Genomic DNA, 24404 nt, shown 5'->3' on the forward strand with positions numbered 1-24404 from the left:
GGCAGAGAAAATTGCAGAAAAGATTTGTGAATCCATTGCAGGTAGACTTCAGGGGGAGATTTGAGATCCACCACAAGAACTCTTCAATTGGTAAGATTTGTTTCTCAAATGTTTTTCTGCTGGAAGTTCAACACCTCAAGTCTTCAACACAACGCATAGCTTCACAACACTCTGCTCTTGATGATTACTTCAGGTGTCAATCTTGGCCGATCTCTCCAACTCCCTTGGAGTGAGGGAAGCCATATGCCATTGTTTTAGCTGGAGTATTTGGAGCAAAAAAATCTGCATACTTTTGCAAAAGGTTAGTCTCTTTTGAAGTAACTTGTGAAAGACAAATAGGGTGAGGTAAAATTGTTTACCGTGCAACATGCATGGTCATGAAAATCGCACAGGCTGCATACTGGTCTACTGACTAGCTTATTAAGAGTAAGCTCAGTGTAACACCTGCAGCATGCTCTACCAGATCGAGCAGCTGTGCACTGTCTCAGATTGATGATAATAATGACCAATTTTGGTACTTGTGATTGATAGCTTCATGCAGTGGTTAACCTTTGTCTTTGACATTTCGATTATAAAGCATTAGTTTCTCTACATCATCTACAATGGAAAGACAAATGGCCACATTTTGGATCTTTTAGATGATCATAGTTTGCTTCCAAAACTTTGCACTGGCCCTTGCAAATATTATACTCTGTTCCCTCTTTATGTGCAAAGAGGATGCATAAACTTGACTTGCTCCAAGGCCCATCAAGTCTTACGGTGTTGTCATGTGGCATTGGGCTTAACTTGAACACTCGGTGTTTGACAGACAATTGCAGTCTAGCTCTTGAATATAATAATCTTTAAATTTCCCCATAACATAATAATTGTGTTTCTTAAACTCTTGTAAAGGGCGCTTTTGTTTCAAGATCCTAGTGCTGTGTGCGTGTTTTTTTGCCCCATTTTTTCTTCTTCTAAAAACAATGATACGAAGCCCTCCTGCATGTCCGAGAAAAAAATGATACGTTCTGTTGGTTTTGTTTGCTTGACATGTTCATCTGATTGATTGAAAATTGAAAACTTTAGTCTACACAGTATTCTTAGATGGGAAATTATGTTTTTAATCCATCACAAAGTTATTAGTCTTACTGGTTCAGTTTTATGACTGATCCACAAGTCCTGAACATCCTATGCATCTTCCGGTGCTGATTGATTTGCAGGCTCACAACTTTTATTTTATCACGCAGCATAATTGGTTCTATCTCGTGTTGCTTCTTTGGGCTGCTATTACAAGTCATATATCATGTCCATGTCTATCTTTGTTTTTCCATCTCCTATTTTTACCCCTTCTCTGGGTTGGGATGTTCATGACATGCACCCAAAGAAAATAAATACACACTGTTCTGCAACAAACTATGGATGACCATTATTGGGTCTTGATGTAACCTCCTTCGGTACAACTGGCTCGTCAACCTGATAAACGTTCCAGGTGCGTTATGTCATCCTTTAGCCATTGTGGACAGTCTGTGTCAAATGTTCTTTATAAATTAGGTTTCTTTGTAGAGCCTTCTTCTTGAAGATAAAAGAGCATCTCCTTTCATCTTCTCTTTCATTGATCAGATGCCTTACGGCAGATGTGTGTTTGGCATTGACGCATTAGCCAATTTCTAGGGATATATTCCTGCTTTACAGAAATTTTATACAGGAACATTATCATAACGTCAATTCTTATAGTCCATTTAGTGGTAGGCAAGTGGCAAAATAATTTTAGTGTTAGAAACAAAATTTGTGTGTTTGATGAAGACAGGGTATTCTGCAGGAAAGCATATGCACGAGATTCGTCGGTTTACAACTTACAAGTCTGGGGAAGGATTTGGGAAGCGGGAGCACTATTATCTTTAATTTCCCCTCTACAGTGATATTTTGTCATGCTGCTTCCTAGTTCTTTCTTGCACATGTGAAGATCGTTTCATTCCCTGAAACTGACCAGCATTCCAGCAATGATATTCTTGTTTGATGGCATGAATTTAGTAACATTTAATGAAGGTTCTGCCTTCATTCCCTGAAATTGACCAGCAACAGTATTCTTGTTTCATGGCATGAATTTACTAACATTTAATGAAGGTTCTGCCTATCTTCTCTTTATAATGCTTTTTCAGGTATACTTAAGACAGTCGGCAATTGTAAAGTCATTGCTTATGCATATCCCAATAGTTTGTCGGCTGAGGAAAAGTGAGCTAGAGTTTTCACTACAATTGCACTCGAATTTTGTAATGCAGCTATCAACCGAACTGACCATGGTAAGTGTGTGATTCTTTTAGGCATATGTCGCTAAGTACTGCACGTAATCTTACACTTGTGTTATTTCGGCTACAAAACAATCTGTCTGGTGGCTTATAGCAATGTTATGGCCAACTTGACCTTTATTTGGGCATCTATTTGGCATCTATTTGCCTGTGCATCTTGACTCAAATAGCTACAGAAAATAACTTGTGTGGATGCAAATCCTCAGAACAAACTTAGAATCTGTAGTTGACCTGATAAGATCATCCACAGGACCATGTCTGCATTATTTATGCTCCACCGTTGCCATAACGTCAGATGAATGACATGTCGCTTGAAAGCACAATTCCATCCATCAAAGAACTGATTCGTGGTGTCTTGTGTGATACATATACTCACAGTGACTTGAATTTCACCTGGAGTGCAGGAGATTGGCAATAAAAAACAAATGCTGTTCTGTCCTATTTTTCAGGTACGCTTGTCTTAGTTTAAGGTCAGTAAAACCGAACTTTGGTGTTCCATGGAAAAGGACCTGTTTCTCCTTTGCACCTCTTTTGCTTACTCAGTTATATCTACCAATTTCCTTGTGACTCTTTGTCAACTGCTTGTTGACCTCATTGTTACCATAATAATATTGCAGTAGCAAACATCATTTTTAAACCTCAAACCTCTTGGAATAGCTGATTGCTGTAAGGACTTTACCTGTTACCACAACATTATAGACTTGTAGTTATAGTAGGACATGCAAGGTATTGCTGAAGGATGTGAATTACATAGATGCATTCATCATTCTGTTCGTTCTTTGCTCCCCCTTTTTTTCGATCAAAAGTAGATCCAAAAAATATCATTCTTTCATGGTAACCACCTTTACTGCTTTTCCTCAACTCATAGGCCGCACGTACGGATAGTGCTAAGCTATTACTAGCCGCAGTGAGGGCTTAACAGCCCTGCACCATCTTTTCCTCACCAGAAACACTATCTTATACAGGGAAAAGAAGGGCGCAAAGGCTGGCCGATGCATGGTGTGGTGTGACCCCATGCATCAACCTTGTAGTTGGCACCGAATCCCACTCTCCGAGGCAGCTTCACCATGACACCATCGATCTCATTGGTATGCCCCGCTTCATCTCCCACCGCTTTCCATTTCCTTTTGGTTTGGCTCTCAAAAGTTGCGTGTCTTTAGCTCTTTCCAAGGGAGGGTACTTCCATCCAGCCTCCCCCAGCACCCTGCTACCACTACTCACTCTCTCACTGGTCACTGCCTCGTGCTGTCGTGCACCGCATTTCCTCTTTGGTTTGGCTTTGGCCTCCAGGATGAGTGATATCTGTAACCCGTATGAACGGGACCTGGAGGGTCGGCCTTCCGGTCCAGTGGCTTCCGATTCCCGGGCTCTTGAACCTTCAAATCATGCTAACCATTAACAATGCACCCTCCCTCTCCCTTTTGCGATCGATTCGATTTCGTAGCGCTTATACGGAGGTGGCAGTGTGAACGCTAGCCGCGACTAAGCGTTCGGGATGTTGGAAGTGGGGGAATAAAGCGTGCGCTTGTCTTGGCCTCTTTACGATTGGGTGCGAATAATCTGCTGCTGTAGCCTAATTTTGTATTATCCGGCAATTTCTGTGGCTGAGGAATGATTTTGATTCACTGAATACCTCGTCCCCTAATTCCTAATCGTACGTGCATATGCTGGGTGGGTAGTTCTGGTGCGTCTGAGAAAGATGCAGGGTTTCTGAATTTTGGATTTTGTATTGCCCAGCTCACTCGGTCTGAGTTTGGATGAACTGTGGTGGTGGTGTGGTACCCATTTTTCTGAACTATATACTAACAGCTTATTCGTCTGTAACTGCCTTGCAGGTTACTTGCCGCTATGCTCCTGTCCTGTGCCCCCACGCTGACGACTGAGGTGTTGCGGCGGTGCCGAGGCAGAGGAACCATGCTGTGGGCTGTGGCGTGTGCGGTCGTGGGCGGAATGGCAGTTTGGCCGGCACTGGGAGAGGGCATGGCCGAGACGGGGGCGGTTGGCGGTTTTGTTGGAGCTTGGATTGGAGCCTTGGAGTTGGAGGCAAGCCGATGATGGCCTCGCCGTCCCGTGTGTCACGGGTACTTGTGCAGCACCGGCGCACCGGCCCGCCCGCCAGCCATACGCCCGTACCGAAGCCAGTGTCCAGATGTCCAGTCCACTGCTCCGCTCCCAGGGAAAAGCAACACCACCATGTCGCTGCCCTGCCCACTGGCACTGGGGCTGGGCTGCTGCCTGCTGCTCAGTCTGCTATGATGTGCCTGTAACATCACAAGTCCAGTCTCTCTCAGTAGTCGGTCCAGTCCAGTCAAGTCCTCTGTCCTCCAGCGCATCGTGCCCGACTGCCCGTGACAGAGCTTGTGCTCGCGCGTGCTACTGCTTCCCCCTGTATAGAGTGGTGGTTGGTGAGACGGGAAAGATGACCAACGGCGTGGCCAAAACTGGCAGCCCGAGTTGGGTCGTCGTATCCCCGTTGCCGGATACAAACGCTGGGTTCGGCATGTGAGGATGCATTGGCCTGATGCAGCGCACATCACACAAGACAAAACCGGGCACAGGCCTGGAAGGAGGCAACACCGCCGCCGTGGGGCGAGTGATGCGAGCCACATGCGTTCTGGCACGGCTGCTGCTAGGCAGCCCGACACATCAAGGAGACCACACATGGGAGTAGGAGGCGTGCCTGGACCTCGAGAGCATTGCCCTGCCTGCCTGCAGTTTGGAGTTTCGAGGGAGCATGGTTATTACGGCAATAGCAGCGCTGGAAATGAAGCTTCTCGCGAAGTTTCTCTCTAGGTCTTCGTCCTGCAAGATTTGTGGAAAACGCCTATTTGCCAGTATAATTAATGGCCGCAAAAGGATTAGTTTATGATCGTTCGCATTTGATTTGTGCTAGTAACAAGGCAAAAGAACGATGGAAAAATGAAGCCAACGGATCCAGCCGTGACATGCGCCAGGACACGAAGCACATGCATAAGGGCCTGCGTGCGTGGTGCGGTCAACAGGTGCACTGCACGGAAGCAGAGCAGGCAACACAGGGCTGAGCGGCTGTGGGCTGTGGACTGTGAAGGACAGACAGCACAGCCGGGCTCAGGGATGCAGCTAAAATCTCTCCATGGCCCACATGCTCCGGTTCCATGCCCTCTTGGTTCATCAGTCCGGTGACGGTGAGATCTTCTGCCTGACTTCAGCCGTAGGGTTCACCCTGTGGCCGTTCTGCTTGCAAACATACAGTAGAGTAGAGGCTGTTGCCATCTTGGTGCGTGGTTGCTTCCTTTGATTGATTCTGTAGTAAGCGCATCAAGTGCAGGAGCTTTGTTCACGTAGAATCCCACGTCAATCCAGACCAGTTGGAAGCACAAGTGTTTTTTGGCTGAACCTGAACCCTCTCGCTGAAACCCACAATTTGCTGGAGCGTATCATTCACTCTTTCTTCCTTGAATCATGCATGGCGAGATTATTCCAGCAACGCCATTATTATCGACCCATATATTCCTGCAGTGCAGACTAGCGTCGCAGAGGGCACCGGCCACCGGGCATGTTTTATTCCTCATCGTCGTTACCGGGCGCACAACGTGGCCGATCGAATTGGGTACTCCAATCCAGTGAACGCTGCCGATGGCAGATGCTTTGCCGGCGGTTTCTGCAAAGCGCCGGCGCTTTCCACGATGATTGCCGTCTTTGCATCTCCCTGCAGCAGTGCAGCGGCAGGAGAACAATCAGAGGAGGGAGAGCATAGAACAAGCAGGGGATTCCATTTGGTTCATGCTGCCAGTGCCCGCGGCGAATTCCATCATGACGACAAGACAATGCATTGCAGAATGCAGTGGCCGACCCCACCGGCGGCATATGTCCTTGGATGAGCAACAGTGCCATGGACATGGATCATCTCTCATCTGTCATCTGTGTGTGCGAGAACACTTGCAGGGGTTCCATTTGTTTTGGCAGGAATAGACGGGGAACTTACTTGGTTTAGCAACTTTGGTTAAGCTGTAATGTGCCCACTTTTGGCAGTTAGCAGCCCATGGAGGATGAGCGGTGCACACAGTTAACACCAAGCACACGGTTGTTAAGCCTCTATATATTCTTCTTTATTGATAGGAATAGAGATTTTTCGTTGATAAATTACATTTCTGCATGTACTGTTTGAATTAAGGATACAAGTGGTTACTTTTTAGGTAACTAAATACGGTAAGATATCATTCTAGTTTATTTCTCGTCTCATTCGAATTATATTATATGAATATCATTCTAGTTTCTTTGAGCAAGTTTACTTTATTTCTCCCCTCATTCAAATCATATCATATTACATAAAAAATACTATTCTAGTTCACTTAAGCAAAATTTTGGGCAGATGCAATAACCCGAAGTAATTAGAACTTGCATCCTGGTGCGAATGATCCTAGCTTTTTATACCACCAGCAGCTAATGGAACAAAATAATAGTCGTAGACACTTTGTCAGTCTGGAGAATTAACATTATACCTAATGATACTAGTAGCCGCTTTAAGCAGTGTCTGACTGATACCAGAACGTCTACGGGGATAATGGACAGGTAGATTCAGAGCCTTGCTGAAGCCACCCGCGACCACAGCTTGTTTAGGAGGCTAAGCAACCGGAGTCCTATAGTAGTGGTGTATATTTAAATCTCGCCAAGTGCAAATCGGAATCCCACTGGTGAACAAATTTTGCCGGCCGGCTTCGTCCAATTAGTATTTGGCACTGTAGCATTTTCGTTTGTATTTGACAATTATTGTCTAATCATGGCTTAACTAGGCTCAAAAGATTCGTCTCGTAATTTACAATCAAACTGTGTAATTAATTATTTTTTTATCTACATTTAATACTCCATGCATATGTCCAAAGATTTGATGTAATGGAGAGAGAGTGAAAAAACTTGTAATCTAAACAAGACCCATATTCGTTTGTCTTATGAGCCATACTATTTCGACGAACGAATAATATTTTTTTCATAATAAATCAGCGAAGAGTACTTCCGCAAAAGCGAACGCGAACGTGGCTTTATACTTACTTCCGGCGGGCGCGCATGCGGTGGCCGCTTTATTCCCGATCGTTGTTTTTGCTTCGCGCCATTGCTGCTGAGCCGTAGACTCCTCTCCGTCGTCCAATTGTCGGCCTCTCTCCCAGTCCCAGCTCCGCCGCACACGCCATTCTCGTGCAGAGGGCCCTCCTTTGCCAGGTGTCAGTTCTTGCCGCGCGCTCTCGAACAAGGAAGCACCAGTTCCTCCGTAATCCAGATGATCTTTACCACGATTTCACAGGAAAGAATTTCAGTTCATGCTTTGAGTTGGAAAATTTCAAATAAGCCACTGATAGCAGCGTTGTAGAAGTTGGGGGCTAGGCTCTATAGATATGATGGAATTGCGGATGCCAGCCGTTTAGAACTGCAACATTTCTGTCTATAAACAAAAATTCTCAGCTAGGAAATGTATCCAACCAATTGCAGAGCAGAAAGAACATTTCAAACGCCATAACCATCGATTGATTTCACAGCAATACGTTTTACAATGCGCTGGTTACTCTGCACCACGCCTACGTTTTACAACATGCAAACCACAATCTACTCTGCAAATCAACGTGAGCAGAGCGACCGGGGCTGCACGCCAGGCAACGGACGACCTTTTACTCCGATTAATAGGTAGGACACACTAATAAGCAGACGACCAGATCAGATGAGATCATTACAACGACGACCGACGGTGAAAAATATTTTTGTTCGCAGTAGGATCATTAGTCCTAGCTAAACCGGGCTTGTGGTAGATTTCACGGTTGGCTGGCCGCTGCCGACGGCGGCGGCGTGCCCCGGCGGTCAGCACCGCCACGCCGACACGGACACCAGCTCGCCGCGCTGCCAGTAGAGGCAGAGCGCGCCGCCGCGCTTCTCCACGCGGAACCCCATCAGCGCCATCCTCTTGAGGAGGGCCTCGGCCTGCGACTCGGCGAACGTGCTGGCCTGCACCGGAACGAACCCCGCCGACGCGAACACGGTCCGCCACGCAAGCGGCGGCGGCTTGTCCATGGCCGACGCGCGGTGGCGCGACACCACGCGCAGCTCCACGTCGGGTTGGACCAGGAACCGCTCGATCCTGGCCACCGCCTCGGCGTCCGCGCCCACGGCGTCGACGGAGTCGAGCAGGGACACGCACGACTGGAACGCCTGGAACAGGTGCGCCGCGAACGGCAGCTCCGTGCGGTCGCAGCCGCGGTCCACGGAGACCACCACCTTGGCGCCGAGCCGCTTGACGAGGCGGAGGACGGCCGGCATTGCGGCCACGTGGGCCGACCCGACGGGGAGGTGCACGGCCACGGCGTCTCCGCTGGTGATGGCCACCAGCTCCGCGGGGTCCAGGGTGTCGATGTTGAACACCGCGAACTGGAGGAACACGCCGAGCTCGCGGGCGAAGCCGGAAAGGTTCTCGTGGATGAGGTTCAGCTCCAGCGGGTGGTGCGACGCCGAAGACACCAATGCGGTCACCTTGAGCGTCGACGCGGGGCAGCGCTGCGCGAGCTCCTGCATCAGCGACGCCCACTGCTCACCCATGCCAATGTCCAAGTCGAGCACGTGGATGCGGCTGGCGGCCCCGAGCTCGTCGAGCACCGCCTGCACGCAGGTGAGGTGCGCGAACTGGAGCACGGGGGAGACCTCGGAGAAGGCCTTGTACGCCCCGAGCTTGAGGACCACGTCGTACGGCGTGGAAACCGGGGGCGCCAGGGCCTCGCCGGTTGGGGAGAGCGCAACGCGCAAGGCCTCCTTGAAGTAGAAGGCTGAGCGGAGCAGCGGCGTCCCGGCCGTGGGGACGGCGGGGAGCCGATAATTGAGCCGCGCCAATATCTCGCGGGCGCCGAAGGCGTCGCCAGCCTCGGCAAGTTTGGCCGCCTCGGCAAGCTGGTCCACCGCAGCGGTCACCTCGTCGTTACCTGCCTCCGCCTTGGGCTTCAAAGCGGGCGCAAACCCGCCCGCCTGGACGACGGGCCCAGGGAAAGATGGCAGCTTTGGCGCCGGCGCGCCGGCCATCGGGTGGGGTCGCTTCGGCTGCGTCGCCGCGTCGAGGGACGGGTGCGAGTGCGAGCCGAAGAAGGCGGCGTGTGGCTGGGGGTGGTGCTGGTGATGGTGGACCAGGAAGTTGGGCCAAGGCTCTGCCTTGACGTCCTCCATGGCCGGCGCGAACGGCATGCTGGTCCCGAACGCCGGCGACATCATGGACAACGCGGGGTCCAGCTCAAGGACCGGCGGGTCCATAACAGACCCCATGGCCGCAGACGCGTCCTCGCCGCCAATGATCCACCTGAGGAAGGTGTGGTCGGGGGCGAGTCCCGGCGGCGCCGCGCCATCGGACAGGACGGAGCCGGCGGCGTCCCACCCTTCGCCGGCGCTAAGGCCCATGTCAAGCGGCGTGAGCTGCCACTCCTCCTTGCCCCCCGCCACGGCCTCCTCCCCAGCCCCTCCCCCTGGCCATGCCGCCGCCACCGGCGGCGTGGAGACGTTCTTGGCGCTGGCACCGGCGAGGGCCGCCACACCGGCGGTCGCGGCGCCCAGGGGCGACGACAGCGTGGAAACCGAGGTCGGAGGGCTCGGGCTCGGGCTGTGTCGGTGGTCAAGCACCGAGGTGGGCTCCCAGAGGTCGCCGGCGCCGGAGGCTTTGCTGGCGGCGAGCCCCTGTCGTCGCTGTTGCAGCAGTGTCCCCGCGTGCCCTTCTCGTGCGCTACCAGCAAAGAGCATTCCTCTCATCTAAACCAACTCATAACAGCAAAAGCAGGCCAGGAATGGCGACGATTGCTGGTCCCTGGCTGCTTCTTCCTCCTCCTCCCGACTCGTCTTGTCCTATGGCCTGTTGCTTCTCTTCTAGCTTCAGAGAGCGCTTGGTTGTAGAGTCCAAGGACTCGTCATTCGGTACGCTCTCGTACTACCAGCTCCTCCGCCCTTCTCTCTCTACCTCCTCTTCTGTCTGTCCTGGTTTCTCTCCTGCGCGGCTGAGCCTTGATGAGCGTTTGTGATGAGAGGGGTGAGGAGGGGGGGTGTGTGTTGTGGCTTGTGGGTGTGTGGGTGGGGGGTGTGGGGGGTGGGGGGAGGAGAGAGTATTTTATTCTCCTGGCAGCGTCTTGTTCTCGAAATGATAGCGTACAACATGAAAAAGGAAATAAAGTGGGGTGGCCTTCCCCCTGAGGACTTCGCAGCTTGCTTGAACCGAAATGATCGTGGATTATTATTAGGCCGGTTGAATGTAAAAGAAAAATATTATTTTGATTTATAATCCACGGTCGTTTACGACCAAGCGAACAGGTTTAGGAAGTTATATAAAGTACGAGAGCTGCCCTTTCTCTTTAAATTCCCTTTATTCATCAAGGGATTTTGGGCTCCTCAACTTCGACGGGAAAGAACTTTCAACCGAGTCCGCGCTGTAGATTTCTCTCTTCATGCGACGAACATGAAATCATCAATTGTTGAATTGAGAGTGTCGACAGATCTTTCGCAAGAGAGCGAGTTCGACTCGCGAACGATCCGCAAGTGAAGGACCGATCCTTTAACGCCAGCACTGTTGCGAGACTGGTACTTGGCAGCTCACGAGCAACATATAGACTAAGGTTGCCCATCACTCCCTCGCTCCTTTTTGAAGGCCCACCGCTCCCCCTTTCTTTAAGGCTATGTTTAGTTCGCGAAATGAAAATTTTTGGATGTCACATCGGATGGTCCGGGGATGTCGAAAGGGGTTTTCGGATACTAATAAAAAAACTAATTACATAGCTCGACTGGAAACTGCGAGATGAATTTATTAAGCCTAATTAATCCATCATTAGCGCGTATTAGTTACTGTAGCACTTATGGCTAATCATGGACTAATTAGTCTTAAAACATTCGTCTCGCGATTTCCAACCAAACTATGCAATTAGTTTTTTTCGTTTATATTTAATACTACATGTATGTGCCGTAAGATTCGATGTAATATTTTAGGGTGAAATTTTTTGAAACTAAACCGGACCTAAGCATCTATCCCGGCTTGATTTTGAGGCTTGTACTATAGTTCCTCCGTAATCACACAAAATGCCCAGCTTCGCAGAGCTGCTCTCTCCCCAGTCCACAGCGACTTCCTCCTACTGTCCTGTCCTCTCTCTTTCATTTCCCTCTCTCTACGTCACTTTATCTCTCTGTCCATACAGTAGAGTAGGAGGAGTAGATTTTCCTTGAAACAAATAAAAAATTTGGCTCAAAGGGAGGGAGGCTTTAGCACGTAGCTCTCGTTTTGGTACAAAAGGCTGTGCGCTGTGCAAAATTCCTGCTGCATGGTGCAGGAAAGAGATATTCCGCAGACATAATACTGTTTGAGCAACTGTGCACTAGCTTCTAATGTTGAGACAGGAACTTCTGTAGCGACCCTGCAAGCTCACTTTGCCTGAGAGAAGAATGATCTTGTTCGATGTAAGAGTACCTGTAGAGGAACGGGTAGCCTAAACAATTTATTTCTACCGCGAAACCGCGAGACTGAGAAATTCACGGCTCTGTTCGTTTCGCCGAAATTTAGTTTAGGCTGCTTATGTTTATCACCTTGACACACAGCACAGCGCAAAAGAGTAGTAGTCGGTCCAACGTTGGACATGTCGAGCAGTAAGTCATAGATTGTTATCACTTTGACACGCAGCGCAACAAAAAAAAAAAGAGTTAGGTCCTGTTTGGTTTTCATAAGTCAGGTGATTGAAAACCAGTGACGTATAAGATGTTGTTTGCTTGGTGTAGATGATTTATAAGCTCATTAAAGGTGGGGCCCCACGCGAAAAAATGTGACTTATAAGTTTTAAGCAGGGGTAAACCAATTTAAAATTTATAAGCAGAGGTGACTTATAAGTTGGTGATGTTTGACAAAATAAGTCACTTATTTTACTTTTTAACTTATAAGTAGGTGACTTATTGAGAAGCAAACATGCCACGGGAGGGAGGAGGTGTATGTCGCAACACAAAAAAAAAGGTGTATGTCGCCACGGGCGCTTGCTAGCACCTGGCGCGCAGCCGATAGGTAGGGAGGAGGTTTAGGTTCATCATCATCATGTTATAAAAGGACCAAGTTATCTTTCCAATAAGGTGTTGGCCCCATTTATATAGGGCGAAGAACTTATTATCTCTATAAAAACTAGCAGTATAGTACTGATTAAACTTCTACGCTCCACCTCCACCCATGGCTTTGATCTTAATCCACCCCTTAATAAAAAGCCCATTAGTAAATCATTATCATGTTTAGTATAAATCTAATGCATAACGTGTATGATTGTCCTATTTGGCACATCACCAACAATCAGTCTGTTCGCTTACTCGTATCTGACTTATAAGCCATAGCTTATCAGCCAACGAACAGTATTTTTCTCTCACACCAAATCAGTCAACAGTGCTTTCAGTTATGGCTTATAAACCCAACCAACCGGTCTAAGCGAACAGGGCGAATACTAACCTACCTGTAGATCGGCATTTATTAGCACACAGAGAGGCAGCATCCAGATTCTAGGTAATGGCTGCAAAGCATAGCAACAACAGAAAGAATTGAGAAAATTTCTTCTTGCCCGCCAATGATCTGTGCCATGGATGCTTGCACTTTGGCCAATCAGCATTGCCAAAATTCGCGGCCTATTCGCTGGGTCATAAATAATAGTAAATTTATAGCTAAAATAATATTTTTCTTTCACATTAACCAACCCGTAGTAATAATGCACGATCGTGCCGAACATGCTGTCGGAACGCTGCTCCAACATATCAGAGATTGCAGTGCAACGCAGTTGGTGTGGTGTGCATCATGGCTGCACTGCACTGCACGAAAGCTTCCCCCTCCCTTTCCTGTCGTCGTTCCCCAGCAGCATGCAGTCGCTGCACTGCAGCTGCAGCTCGGTAGATTCAAGGCTCCAGGTCCCAAAGGCGAGTGAATAATCAACGACACAAAAGGGGTGGAGCGAAGAGCTGAAGGCGCGCCGGTCGCTCCAAAATGCACCATCATTTGCTAGCCACATTCATCATGTAGTAGTAATCTTTGACGCTCAACACCATTTTTAAATTTTACTACTAACACATATAAGTAAAATGAAGATCCTTGCATTAGCAACCACTTAAAATCTGAAACAACTCCTGAAAACTTTGAAAACCGAATGTTTGGTAAGGCTTTGGCCCCTCTTCAAAAACAGTTTCTACTGCTTTTCTAAGCCCCCCTTTCCAAAAACGTTGCCGCTAAAGTCGTTTTCTGCGCTGTCGCTTCATACAGCTCCTGCACTGGAATTACTGTGCATGGGGGTAGATGTCAAGGCAATAGGAACGTGGTTCAGGCCCTGTTTAGTTTCCAAAAATTTTCACTCCAAGGTGTCACGTCGAATCTTGCGGCATACGTATGGAGTATTAATATAGACGAAAAAAAACTAATTGCACAGTTTGGTTGAATGAAATCGCGAGGACGAATAGTTTAAGCCTAATTAAGCCATGATTAGCCATAAGTGCTACAGGTAACCAACATGCGCTAATGATGGATTAATTAGGCTTAATAAATTCGTCTCGCAGTTTCTAGGCGAGCTATGTAATTTGTTTTTTATTAGTATCCGAAAACCCCTTCCGACATCCCAAAACATCTGATGTGACATCCAAAAATTTTCATTTCGTGAACTAAACACACCCGGCTTACTGTGCATTGGGGTTGATGTCAGGACAATAGGAACATCTGTTGATCACCATCATCACATAGAAGTAAATGCGACCAGCTGCTAGCACTTCGTTATCTCGTGGTCCATGATTCGTTGCTGTTAGGCCAACCTCAACGGCAGTTTCGTGCCGTATGTAAGATTCCATGGTACTGTAAACGGTGTAAATAAGTTTTATGCCATAAAACTTTTTTTATCTCTCCTTTATTTAAACTATACACGTCAGCTTATTTAATGCAATACGAAACTATCATAAAACTCTTACTGAGATTGGCCTTATCAGTTGTTGACTCAAAAACTTGTTCAATTCAAGTATAGTATATTATTTCAGTCTGTTCGTTTCGGCTGAAACGATCGTAGATTATTATTGCTGGCTGGTTTAGTGTGAGAGAAAAATACTGTTTTAGTTTATAATCTCCGATCGTTTACGACCAAGCGAACAGGCTGAATCGAGATTTTTTTAAAGTAAATAATAAACTCGTGACTAATAACATGTCCATTTTATTGGTACCTGCACTACTCTGCGATTTTAATCTGTCTTTGTTTTTCTATCAAGATCAGTGCATGCCCTTGGCCAAGCAACTGATGTTGCCAGTCTATCAGTTTTGTTGACTCAAAAACTGTTTCAATTAAAGTATACACTGTGTTATTACTCTTTAGATCTCACTGCTGTTCTCCAATCAAGATTTTTTAAACGTAAATAATAAAATACTGACTAAATAACATGTCCATTTTATTGGTACCTGCACTACTACTCTGCGATATTTTAATCTGTCTTTGTTCTTCTATCAAGATCAGTGCATGCACGTACTAGTAGCCAACAAGAAACGGCAACTGATGTTGCCAGTCCAAATGGCATCTGGTTCCTTTCCATTTTCTTCGGACGAAACGTCTAAACTTGAGAGACTTGGAAGCCAGGATTACATGTAAAAAACGATCACGCCCAGTGCGTCGATAGATGAGGTCAAATCACAATGCGCCCGGCGTTGCTGCACCAATAATCAACACAAATAAATATCCGCCTCATGCATGATAAAGGTCCTGTTCGGCATAGGTCAGCTTCACTAGTGAAGCTGTTTTTTCAAAAAAAAAACTTTCTAAGTAAAGCTAAACTGTTTTGAGAAAAATGTTTAGCAAAAACAACTTCATCCACGACCCATGAATGGCTGAGAGAGGAACAGCAGGAGGCTTTTGTGAACGTCCACCTCGACCACCTCAGCTAGGAGCAGGGATAAAAAATGGTACAGAAATATTTCAAACTGATCGCTTTCGTTTTCTATATTATAATATCATTTTCTATATAATGATATTGTTTTTGAATTTTGCCAAACATATAAATTTGTCATTTTTAATTGGTTTCGCAACCATTTTAACCATTTTTTTGTACTCTTTAATTGCTAAAATATAGAAATATCCCGAACCGACCGCTTTCGTTTTCTAATACCGTTTCCGACCATTTTCGTGCCTAGTAGGAGCACCAGAGCCCACTATTTCGACGCAGTCATCTTTGAGTCGTTCAGGTGTCCTCGTCTTCGTCTCCCTCAAATCAGACCGAAAAGAGCGGTCGCTCTAGCATTCCATTGCTGCCAACCAAGGGTGTCGCCGGCAGACGACGTGCCACTAGCAGACGACGTGCCCGCAGACAGGGGCGCGCCAGAGGATGAGCTGGGTTAGCCAACTCCGGCCGGGGGCACGCCAGAGGACGAGCCTGGCCAGCCGCCGGCAGAGGATGGGGGCGCGCCAGAGGACGAGCTGGGCCATCCACGCCAGAGGATGGGGCGCGGATGCGGCCGCGCCGGGCCAGCCGCCGCCACCCGGGGGCGGGCGAGTTGCTGCGCCTGGCCAGCCGCCGCCGGGCCAGCTAGCGCCGGTCACGGGGGCGCCACGAGCTGTCGCCTGGCCAGCCCGCGCCGGCCGGGGGAGCGCCATGCCCCGCGCCGCCGGGCGAAGATCCGCCGGCCCGGGAGGGGGGGGGTGGCAGTAGCCGCACCAGGCCAAGATCCCCGGCCGGGGGGGACGCCATGACCCACGCCGGGCCAAGAAGCTCCGGCCGGTGGACCACCTCCTGCTCGTGCGAGAAGAGCAGATAAGGACCCCGTCGATGAACCGATTGGATCGTCTTTAAGGATTCCCGATCTATCTGCTTCCCTTCCGGCCTCGCATTTTGGCGAGGGCTCGTCCATGGGCGGCGGCAGAGCTGGTAGAGGGTGGCGGCAGCGCTGGCAGAGGGAGGGAGAGAGACGCAGGAACGGGTTACGGGAGAAGTGCGAACAGGGGGGTTGGGGAGAAGCTACTTTTTTTCTGGCTTCGTTCCAACTTATTCCACCATGAGAAGAAACAGCCATAAAACTATTTTAGAAAGAAGTGTTTGGTAAAAAAACACAGCTCACAATTGTGCCAACCAGGTCCAAAGTGACGATGGACCAAGCGACCCACATGAACTGTTTAACTATAGCCGACTGATGGAGACAAACCGCGCTACATACCCTTGGTTTCAAAGTTCCAACAACCAATAATCTCACTTATAATAAGATGAAACATACATTGTCATACATTCACATCAGATTATTAGCGATTAACAACAGATCTGTGAACAATCAAAAGGCATGGGTCCAAGTACTGTACTTCAGTTGAAGATACCTATCACATTTTGTGGGTAATGGAAAAAAATCCGGCTTCATCTCTTGTCTCTAAGAGCAGACAATTTATTACAATATTTTGTAACCACACAAATGTCCCACTCAAAAACTCAATTCTAACATTATAAGACCATTCAAACGATGTAAAAGAAATTTATTGCCACTGCCTCTAGCATTTGATACACTTGGATAATGTGCTACTTATGGCGTCATCTCGATGTAATTGGGTCCAATGGCGTAGCCGGTGCGTTACTTTGAATATAATCCGAAAAAAGTAGGTCGACACTTGTCAAAAAGAACTTCATTTCTTGTAAACCATGTTATCTAGCAAAAAAAAAAGCCACATACCCTATCAGCAATAAGGATTTATTTAAAACTCCCCTTATTTGTACCACCTATAAAAAAGATCATAGACATCTTTGGGGGTGTCAATCCTAGTACAAAGTGAACCGCTCTCTAGAGAAATTTATCCTATAAAATCAAATAAGAGATGTTGAATTATTTCATTCTTGGAACAGAATGCACACATTTTGCTCTCGTTCTAATTCCTTCTCTCTAAATTATCTTTGGCTAGAATAACATCCCTTTGTAGGAACCACAAAAGAAAAAAATTAATTCTAGGTGGTATCTTTAGCCTCCATATTTTTTTGTGAAACCTTTATTCCGTTGTTTACAAGATATCTATACATGGAATTTACTGTGAAGGAACCGTTATTTTTAAGAAAGTAAAAGAAGGTATCTCTTCCTATTTCTAAATCAATGTTCTCAAGTCTTGCTACAAGATGCTACCTGTCGGGTTCATAAACCCAGGGTCCTCGATGGGCCCTCTTCCCAGCAAAAACTCATCCCAGCAGACGGCATTACAACGACGCGCGACTCCTGGGCTGGCCTAGATACCTAACGATAGGCCAAAAGAGCGATCCAGTCTCCAATCGGAAGGCCTGGCCAAGGAGGGGACGACGCTCGCTTCTGACTCTGACCCGCTTTTTCGATCGGAAATACACCAAACCTCTGCTTACGGCTCTTCTCCAACCGGCGTGGTCAGAGCCGACTGGGAACGATCGACCGGGGACGCCCGCTCGGTAAGGACCTAGAATCAGGTGGAGCAGATAAGGCAAGACGCTCAAGTCAACCGCAACACCAAGGACTGTACCCTGCACACCTGCAGGACAGTACCACTAGGCCATGCTAGAAGGGTGCTTTGCAAACTTCCAGGCATGTCAGAACCCGAACAGTATTGTGGGCGCCCGCATTTGTCTTACAGTGTTGTGGGCGTCGTCATTTGCCATACCAGGCGAACACGGTAAAGCCTACCACACGCGTCTGACATAAACAGTATTGTGGGCACCGACGACCGTCTTGTACCTGGCAACGTGGGCAACAAGACTTAGTAAAATACGAGCACACACACACTCTCTCTCTCTCTCACTTGTAAGGCCATCCCCTTCACCTATAAAAGGGGATGCGCTCTCTCCCAATAGGGGACGGTCATTCTGACTCTCTCTCGGCTAAGCTTCAGACATTCCGAGCACTCGAACAGCTCCACGGCTCTAGAACTCCAGAGCTACACGGAGCATACGTTCCAATACTTAGCGCACATAGGAGCTCCCATCACTCTTGGCCCTTCGGTCCAGAGCCCGACCGGACCTTAAACACCCCCCTTCTTATTCCCACTCGTTTGTAACCCCACAGCAAACTTCGAGCACCTAGGCTCAGGAATAAAGTCACCGACCGACTAGAACTAGACGTAGGGTATGTTGCCTGAACCAATATAAACCATGTGTCATTGAGTGCTAGGCCACGTCCGATCACAACGTACGACAAAACTACAAATATTTACTTGTGGGTCACTTTTCACACCGACAGTTGACGCCGTCCGTGGGGAGGATGCCATGCGTTCACGCTTTTGGTCATCGGATGGTCCACCTTTCCACCATCTTCGACATGACGGTCTCAAGCGATACGATTCACTTTGGCTTGCTGGAGTTTCTCACACTCCCACCTGTTGGGATGTGGGTTCCTCCTGTCTTCGATCCATTCCAGACCTTCTTCTTCGGAAGCCTAGACTTTGTCGTCGACCAGCTCGGCGTGCTTTGCCTCCATGAGGAGGCACTTGTCCCAGCGCCCATTGGAGGAGGAGCGCCCTCCGTCAGCTCCAGGCCACCCATCGACTTCAACGATGAGGCACCTACGCTTCGCTCCGAGCCCACGCTGGGCTCAAACCCCACTGTGAGTAATGTACATATTGTTCTTTACTCGCTATTTAATATCTTCCGCCGACTCTCTGGAGGGACCCGTTGTCCCCACCTCAACCATCGTGCGACCGGTTCCTCTATGGCCTCACGTCCCCCGCGAACGCGTACGCGTGGGGGCTCCAAAAGATACTGACGCCGCCCCTCTCACATCCGAATTCGTGGGGATGGCGGGCTACGCTCCTACCTCTTTCCATGACCATGTGGATGACGAGGTTGAAAACGATGGCTCTAGCATCGGCGAGGTCATGGCACCTAGCCACCCTCTGTCCTAGGAGTGCGCTATGGCGGACGCTCCGGGACAGCCACCGGTGGTAGCGGAATCTCTACAGACTCACACCCCTCTGGACCCTCATGCAGAGGCCCTCGCACATGCGTAAGAGCACGGTAAGGAGTTATGACAAAGGCGGTAGAGCCAGTCACCACCTACGTCGGTGAACTCGGTGCAGCACGCTGCGCCACGCGTGCGTAACTCGACGAGCGGTGCCCGGGGTCATGCCTGTCAGGTCCAGCGCAACATCCTAGACGGAGGAAACGATCCCCCATAGTTCGCTCGGGCTGGCCAGAACATCACCGCTACGGTGATGCTTCTGCGCGGCCTTTCAGAGCCTATCGACCCCCAGGAGCAGGCGATCCATCGGAACCTCCGGGCGCTGGTGGAGACCACCGCCGTTCAATTGGCGGAGAGCTCCATGTCATGATGCTGGCTCACGGCCTCTTTCCCCACTGGGGGAATAGGGGCGCACCAGTCGAATCACTCCATCCACTCACCACTACAGTCGTTGGGCGTGGAACAGGAGGCCGCAGCTGCACCACGGACTGACCCGGCGCCCACTCCACACCGACCACCTATGCGCGAATGGCTCAGGCCAAACCATGATGCTCACAGCGTCATCAACAATCGGCGTCAAGCTTGGCGTGATGATGACGTCCATCAAGGGGCAGCGAGAGCAGGCGGCATGGACCCCGACCGGACCATCGAGGGGAGCGGGGAAACGCACCCTAGGCATGGTCGCTGACCAAATGACCGGAGTCCCAGCCCAGACGGCCTGGGACCATGGGCCTTTGGCCGTCGCATCCAGAAGGCGCCGTTCCCACAACACTTCCGACCACCTACCAACATCGCCAAATACACTAGGGAAACGAATCCCGGTATTTGGCTTGAAGACTTTCGCCTCGCCTATCAAGCCAGAGGAGTGGATGATGACCACTTCATCATTCAATACCTCCCCATCTACATGGGGGAACATGTTCGAGCATGGCTCGAATTCCTCCCACCTGACAGTATCCGCGACTGGGCGGATCTCAAGAGGATCTTCATCGGGAATTTCCAGGGGATGTATGTCCGTCCTGAGAATTCTTGGGACCTCAAGAGCTGCCAACGGAGCCCAATGAGTCCCTATGCGATTACATCCGTAGGTTCTCAAAACAATGCAACTCCCTTCCTGATGTCATTGACATGGCGTCATTAGTGCATTCCTCTCTGGGACAACCTGTGAGTCCTTGATCCACAAGCTTGGCTGTCTGAAGCCCTGTACCACCCATGACCTGCTCAATGTCGCCATGAACCACGCCTCTAGTGAGGAAGCGGTCGGAGAGGTCTTTAGTGGAGGTCAGGATAAGGGCAAGGCCAAGTGCGAGGATCAAGACGAGGGCCCCTCCACGCAAAGGGGCAAAAAGAACAAGAAGGATCGGCGCTGACTAGCCAACTCTGCTTTGGTCACCGTGGGCGATCGTATGGGCAAGCAGCCCCAGCAGGGCCAACCCAACCACTTCGACAAGCTCATGGAGAGCCCATGCACCAACCACGCCTACCCTATCAAGCACCTCTACAAGGACTGCGAACTCTTCAAGCGCTTTCTGCGATAGGTCGGCGGACCGAAAGAAGAAAGGGCAAGGAGGCAGCGGCCAAGAAAGGAGGCATGGTGGGAAAGAATGGGGATGGCTTTCCTGATCCCAAGGAATGCCTCATGATCTTCGGGGGATCCAATGCCATCTACTCCAAGCGCCAGCATAAATTGCGCTACAGAGAGGCATGCATCGCCGAAACGGCCGTCCCCTCTTTCCTTAGCTGGTCAAAATCTCCGATCACTTTTGATCAGAGGGACCATCCTCCCCACATCGCTAGACCGGGTCGCTACCCGCTCGTCATCGACCCCATTGTCCACAAGAAGCGCCTCACCAAGGTGCTGATGGACGTAGGCAGCGACCTCAACATTCTCTACGTCGACACCCTCGATGCCATGCGCATCCCCCGATCGGAGCTCTGCCTAATGAGCTCTCCCTTCCACGGCATGATCCTGAGGACGCAGGCATAGCCGCTCGGGTAGATCAACCTGCTCATCACGTTTGGTGACCGAGTGAAAGGTCCTCGTGTGGTTTTGGTAATTGAGTGACAACCTAGGTGGACTAATTGTGTTTATGTGAGATACATAGGTAATTAGTCTACAGGTACATGTGTGTGAGCAACATATGCCATGAAGGTGAAAATGGCTTGGAGATGTTGCAAAGCTCACACATGTGATGATGAAGGAGCTTATTGCACATGAGACATGACATTGAGTCATGTGATCAAGGTGGAGAAGATCAAGACAAGACTTGGCTTGATGAACCGGTTGCAAGCATGAAGGGCAAGTCGGAGGCTTTGGAGCGATGGACCGCGTAGCAGTGAAGCTTGAGCAAGACTTGGCGGTGACGGACGAAGGCAACGGTGAAAAGCAAGTGAAGTTAAGATCAATGAACCAATATGATCACGTGATGATATGAAGTGGATCATATCATTGTTGATCATGTTGGTGCATGTGTTGCATCGACATTGGAGGAGATGGAATGGAATGCACAAGGCAAATGTATAACCTAGGGCATTTCATTTTACCGGTCATAGGTGTGTAGAGAAGCTTATGACTGAGTTTAGGATAGATGGCTGTACTATCAAGAGGGGCAAACTTATTTGCATATCGGTCATCTAGTGCCACTCGAGTGATCTAACTTTGCATCGTCACTAGGATTGAGTGGCGTGGCAAGTTGAGTGGTTAATCCTTTGAAAAATGATTGTGAAAATGCTAACACACATACACATGGTGGTGTACACTTGGTGGTGTTGGCACATTTACAAAGGAGATGAAGTTAGAGTTGATGTGGATCAACTCGGCGATGGAACGGAGGTGAGAAGGGTTCAGAACTCCACCGGTGGAGTGTCCACCCGTGGAGTGCGGACAGTCCGACAGTGCCACCGGTGCCCTATTCCGAAAAGATAGGGTCTCATAGAGTAGATCGGACACTGGTCACATAGTGACCGGATGCTGGGTTCCAGCATCTGGTCAGTGATGGCAGACAGTGTGCAGGCGTCGGTCATTGACCGTACGCTGGCGCTGGAAGTGATCGGACACTGGCTGTGTGTGTCCGGTCAAGATGACGTGTGATGATGCAGGTAGAGCAGAGAAGCTGGAAGTAACCGGACGCTGGTGTTGTGTCTGATCGTGATCGATCGGACACGTCCGGTCATGTCTGGTACCTTACAGGAAACGACCGGACGCTGGGGTTGCTGTGTCCGGTCAGTTCAAGCTGGTGCGTCCGATCGTTAGATGACCGTTGAGATCGGATGAACATTGTTTGAAGAAGGGGACACGTGGCGTGCATCGCACGACCGGACGCTGAGGTCTAGCATCCGGTCGATCTGACCGGAGCGTTCGGTCGTCCTAACTTTTGCCCAGTGAAGGGGTAACAGCTCTATTTGCTCGTGGGGTTATAAATAGAAGCCATGGTCAGCCTTGGGCCGTAAGCTGAGCACACTAGAGCCTTGGTGGCTTATGTAGTAGTGCTTGGGAGCCCTCCATCTCACATATACTTGATAGTGATCATTCGATTGTGTGAGAGAGCGATTCTAGTGCGATTGCATCGTGAGGTTGCATCGAGTGGCACTAGGTGATTGAGTTGCAAGCTGGTGGTGCTTGTTACTCTTGGAGGTTGCCACCTCCTAGATGGCTTGGTGGTGGTCTCCGTTGAAGCCCACAAGAAGCTTGTGCGGTGCTCCAGAGAAGAGCTTTGTGAGGGGCATTGTGCTCGCCCCACGGGAGCCGCGAAGAGCAACTTTAGTTGAGCGTGTCATTGAGCTACCCTCACTTTCGGGGTAGGTTCTTGTGGTGCCCGGTGTGCGGGCTTGGTGGGTGATGCCAATTAGCCGCCAAACCACCAAGTGAGCGGTCGACACAACGGGGATGTAGCGTGTTGGCAAGCACGTGAACCTCGGGAGAAAAATCATCGTGTCAACCTTGTTCTTCCCGTTGGTTTGCATCCTTGTTACACAAGCTTGTAATTACTTTCATATACATTGTGCTTGTATAGTTGCTCTTGTAACTAGTTAGCTTGTGTAGCTTACTAGTTACCTTCTTGCTTGTGTAGCATAGAAGTAGCTCCCTTGCGTGGCTAATTAGGTTTGTGTAACCTTGTTAGTCACTTTGCTTAGTTTGTGTAGCTAAGTATTTGCGCTCTCTAATTTGGCATTGGTTGCCTTGTTATTGAGCATTGCTAGTGAGCTTAGTTGACTTTGTGCTTTTGCTTACTAGCATGTGTAGGAGCTCCCTTATTGCTTAAAGTACTAGTGGCATAGGTTTGTGTGACCTTGCTCCTAGAATTGGTTAGGTGAGCTCTAGCTAGCCCGGCACCTTTGTTGCTTAATTAGTTTCTTTGGAAGATGCTAGAGAACATAGATAGAGGGGTGTAGTCTTGGCTAGACCGATAGTTCTAATTCCGCAATTGTTTCGGTTAGCCGACGTGATTAATTTTAGAAAGGACTATTCACCCCCCCTCTAGTCCGCCATCTCGACCCTACACCGAGCCAACTTCTGCTCAGAGGTCCTCACCTTCGAGGTGGTGGACTTCCCAAAGTCCTACCACGCCATCTTGGGGTGGCCATGCTACGCCAAGTTCATGGTGATCCCCAACTACACCTACCTCAAGTTGAAGATGCCGGGACTGAACGACGTCATCACTGTGGGTAGCACCTTTTCACATGCCTACATGTGCGACTGCGAGCATTACGAGCTCGCCACTGCTGTCATCAACTCAGCCAAGCTCCCTCAGCTCAGAAGTTCATTGACTCTGGTAGTCCCAGACTGCAGCAAGCCAACCTCCTTGACTGCCTTTCACCCAATCGAGGAAACTAAGGTGGTGGGGATCGACCCCACCGACCCAACCAAGATGGTGTGGATCTAGGGCAAGCTCCTGGCCAAATAGGAATGCAAGCTCGCTGACTTTCTATGCGCCAATCATGATGTCTTCACATGGAAACCTTTTGACATGCCGAGCATACCGTGGGAGGCCACCGAGCATGCATTATGCCTTGTCCCGAGCTCAAAGCCCGCCAAGCAATGACCGTGTCGCTTTGACGATGAGAGGCGTAGGGCTATAGGCGAGGAGATTATGAAACTCCTAGCGGCTGGATTCATCAAGGAGGTATACCACTCTGACTAGCTTGCCAATCCTATTCTTGTTAAAAAGAAGACCAAGAAATAGAGAATGTGCGTTGATTATACTGGCCTCAACAAGATG

At 49.3% G+C, this 24404-nt stretch overlaps 1 protein-coding gene and 1 long non-coding RNA gene across 5 annotated transcripts; one reads left to right on the forward strand and one right to left on the reverse strand.

Annotated features, from left to right (window-relative positions):
- Position 1: 1 nt before the first annotated feature.
- On the forward strand, positions 2–4597 carry LOC136533966 (uncharacterized). 4 transcript variants are annotated; one of them, XR_010778634.1, is made up of 5 exons: positions 2–90; positions 194–2279; positions 2664–2734; positions 3251–3373; positions 4121–4597. It is a non-coding gene; the product is annotated as an uncharacterized lncRNA (long non-coding RNA). The 4 variants fall into 4 exon arrangements; XR_010778636.1 differs by having other exon boundaries at positions 2690–2734; XR_010778635.1 differs by lacking the exon at positions 2664–2734 and having other exon boundaries at positions 194–301; positions 2139–2279.
- Positions 4598–7757: 3160 nt separating this feature from the next.
- LOC136533965 (scarecrow-like protein 6) lies at positions 7758–10347 on the reverse strand. Its single transcript, XM_066526478.1, has one exon. The coding sequence runs from the start codon at positions 10029–10031 to the stop codon at positions 8112–8114; it is 1920 nt and encodes a 639-aa protein (XP_066382575.1). The 5' UTR covers positions 10032–10347; the 3' UTR covers positions 7758–8111.
- Between the last annotated feature and the right edge of the window lie 14057 nt (positions 10348–24404).

Source organism: Miscanthus floridulus, unplaced genomic scaffold, assembly GCF_019320115.1.
Source record: "Miscanthus floridulus cultivar M001 unplaced genomic scaffold, ASM1932011v1 os_1369_1_2, whole genome shotgun sequence".
In the NCBI taxonomy this organism is placed as follows: Eukaryota; Viridiplantae; Streptophyta; class Magnoliopsida; order Poales; family Poaceae; genus Miscanthus; species Miscanthus floridulus.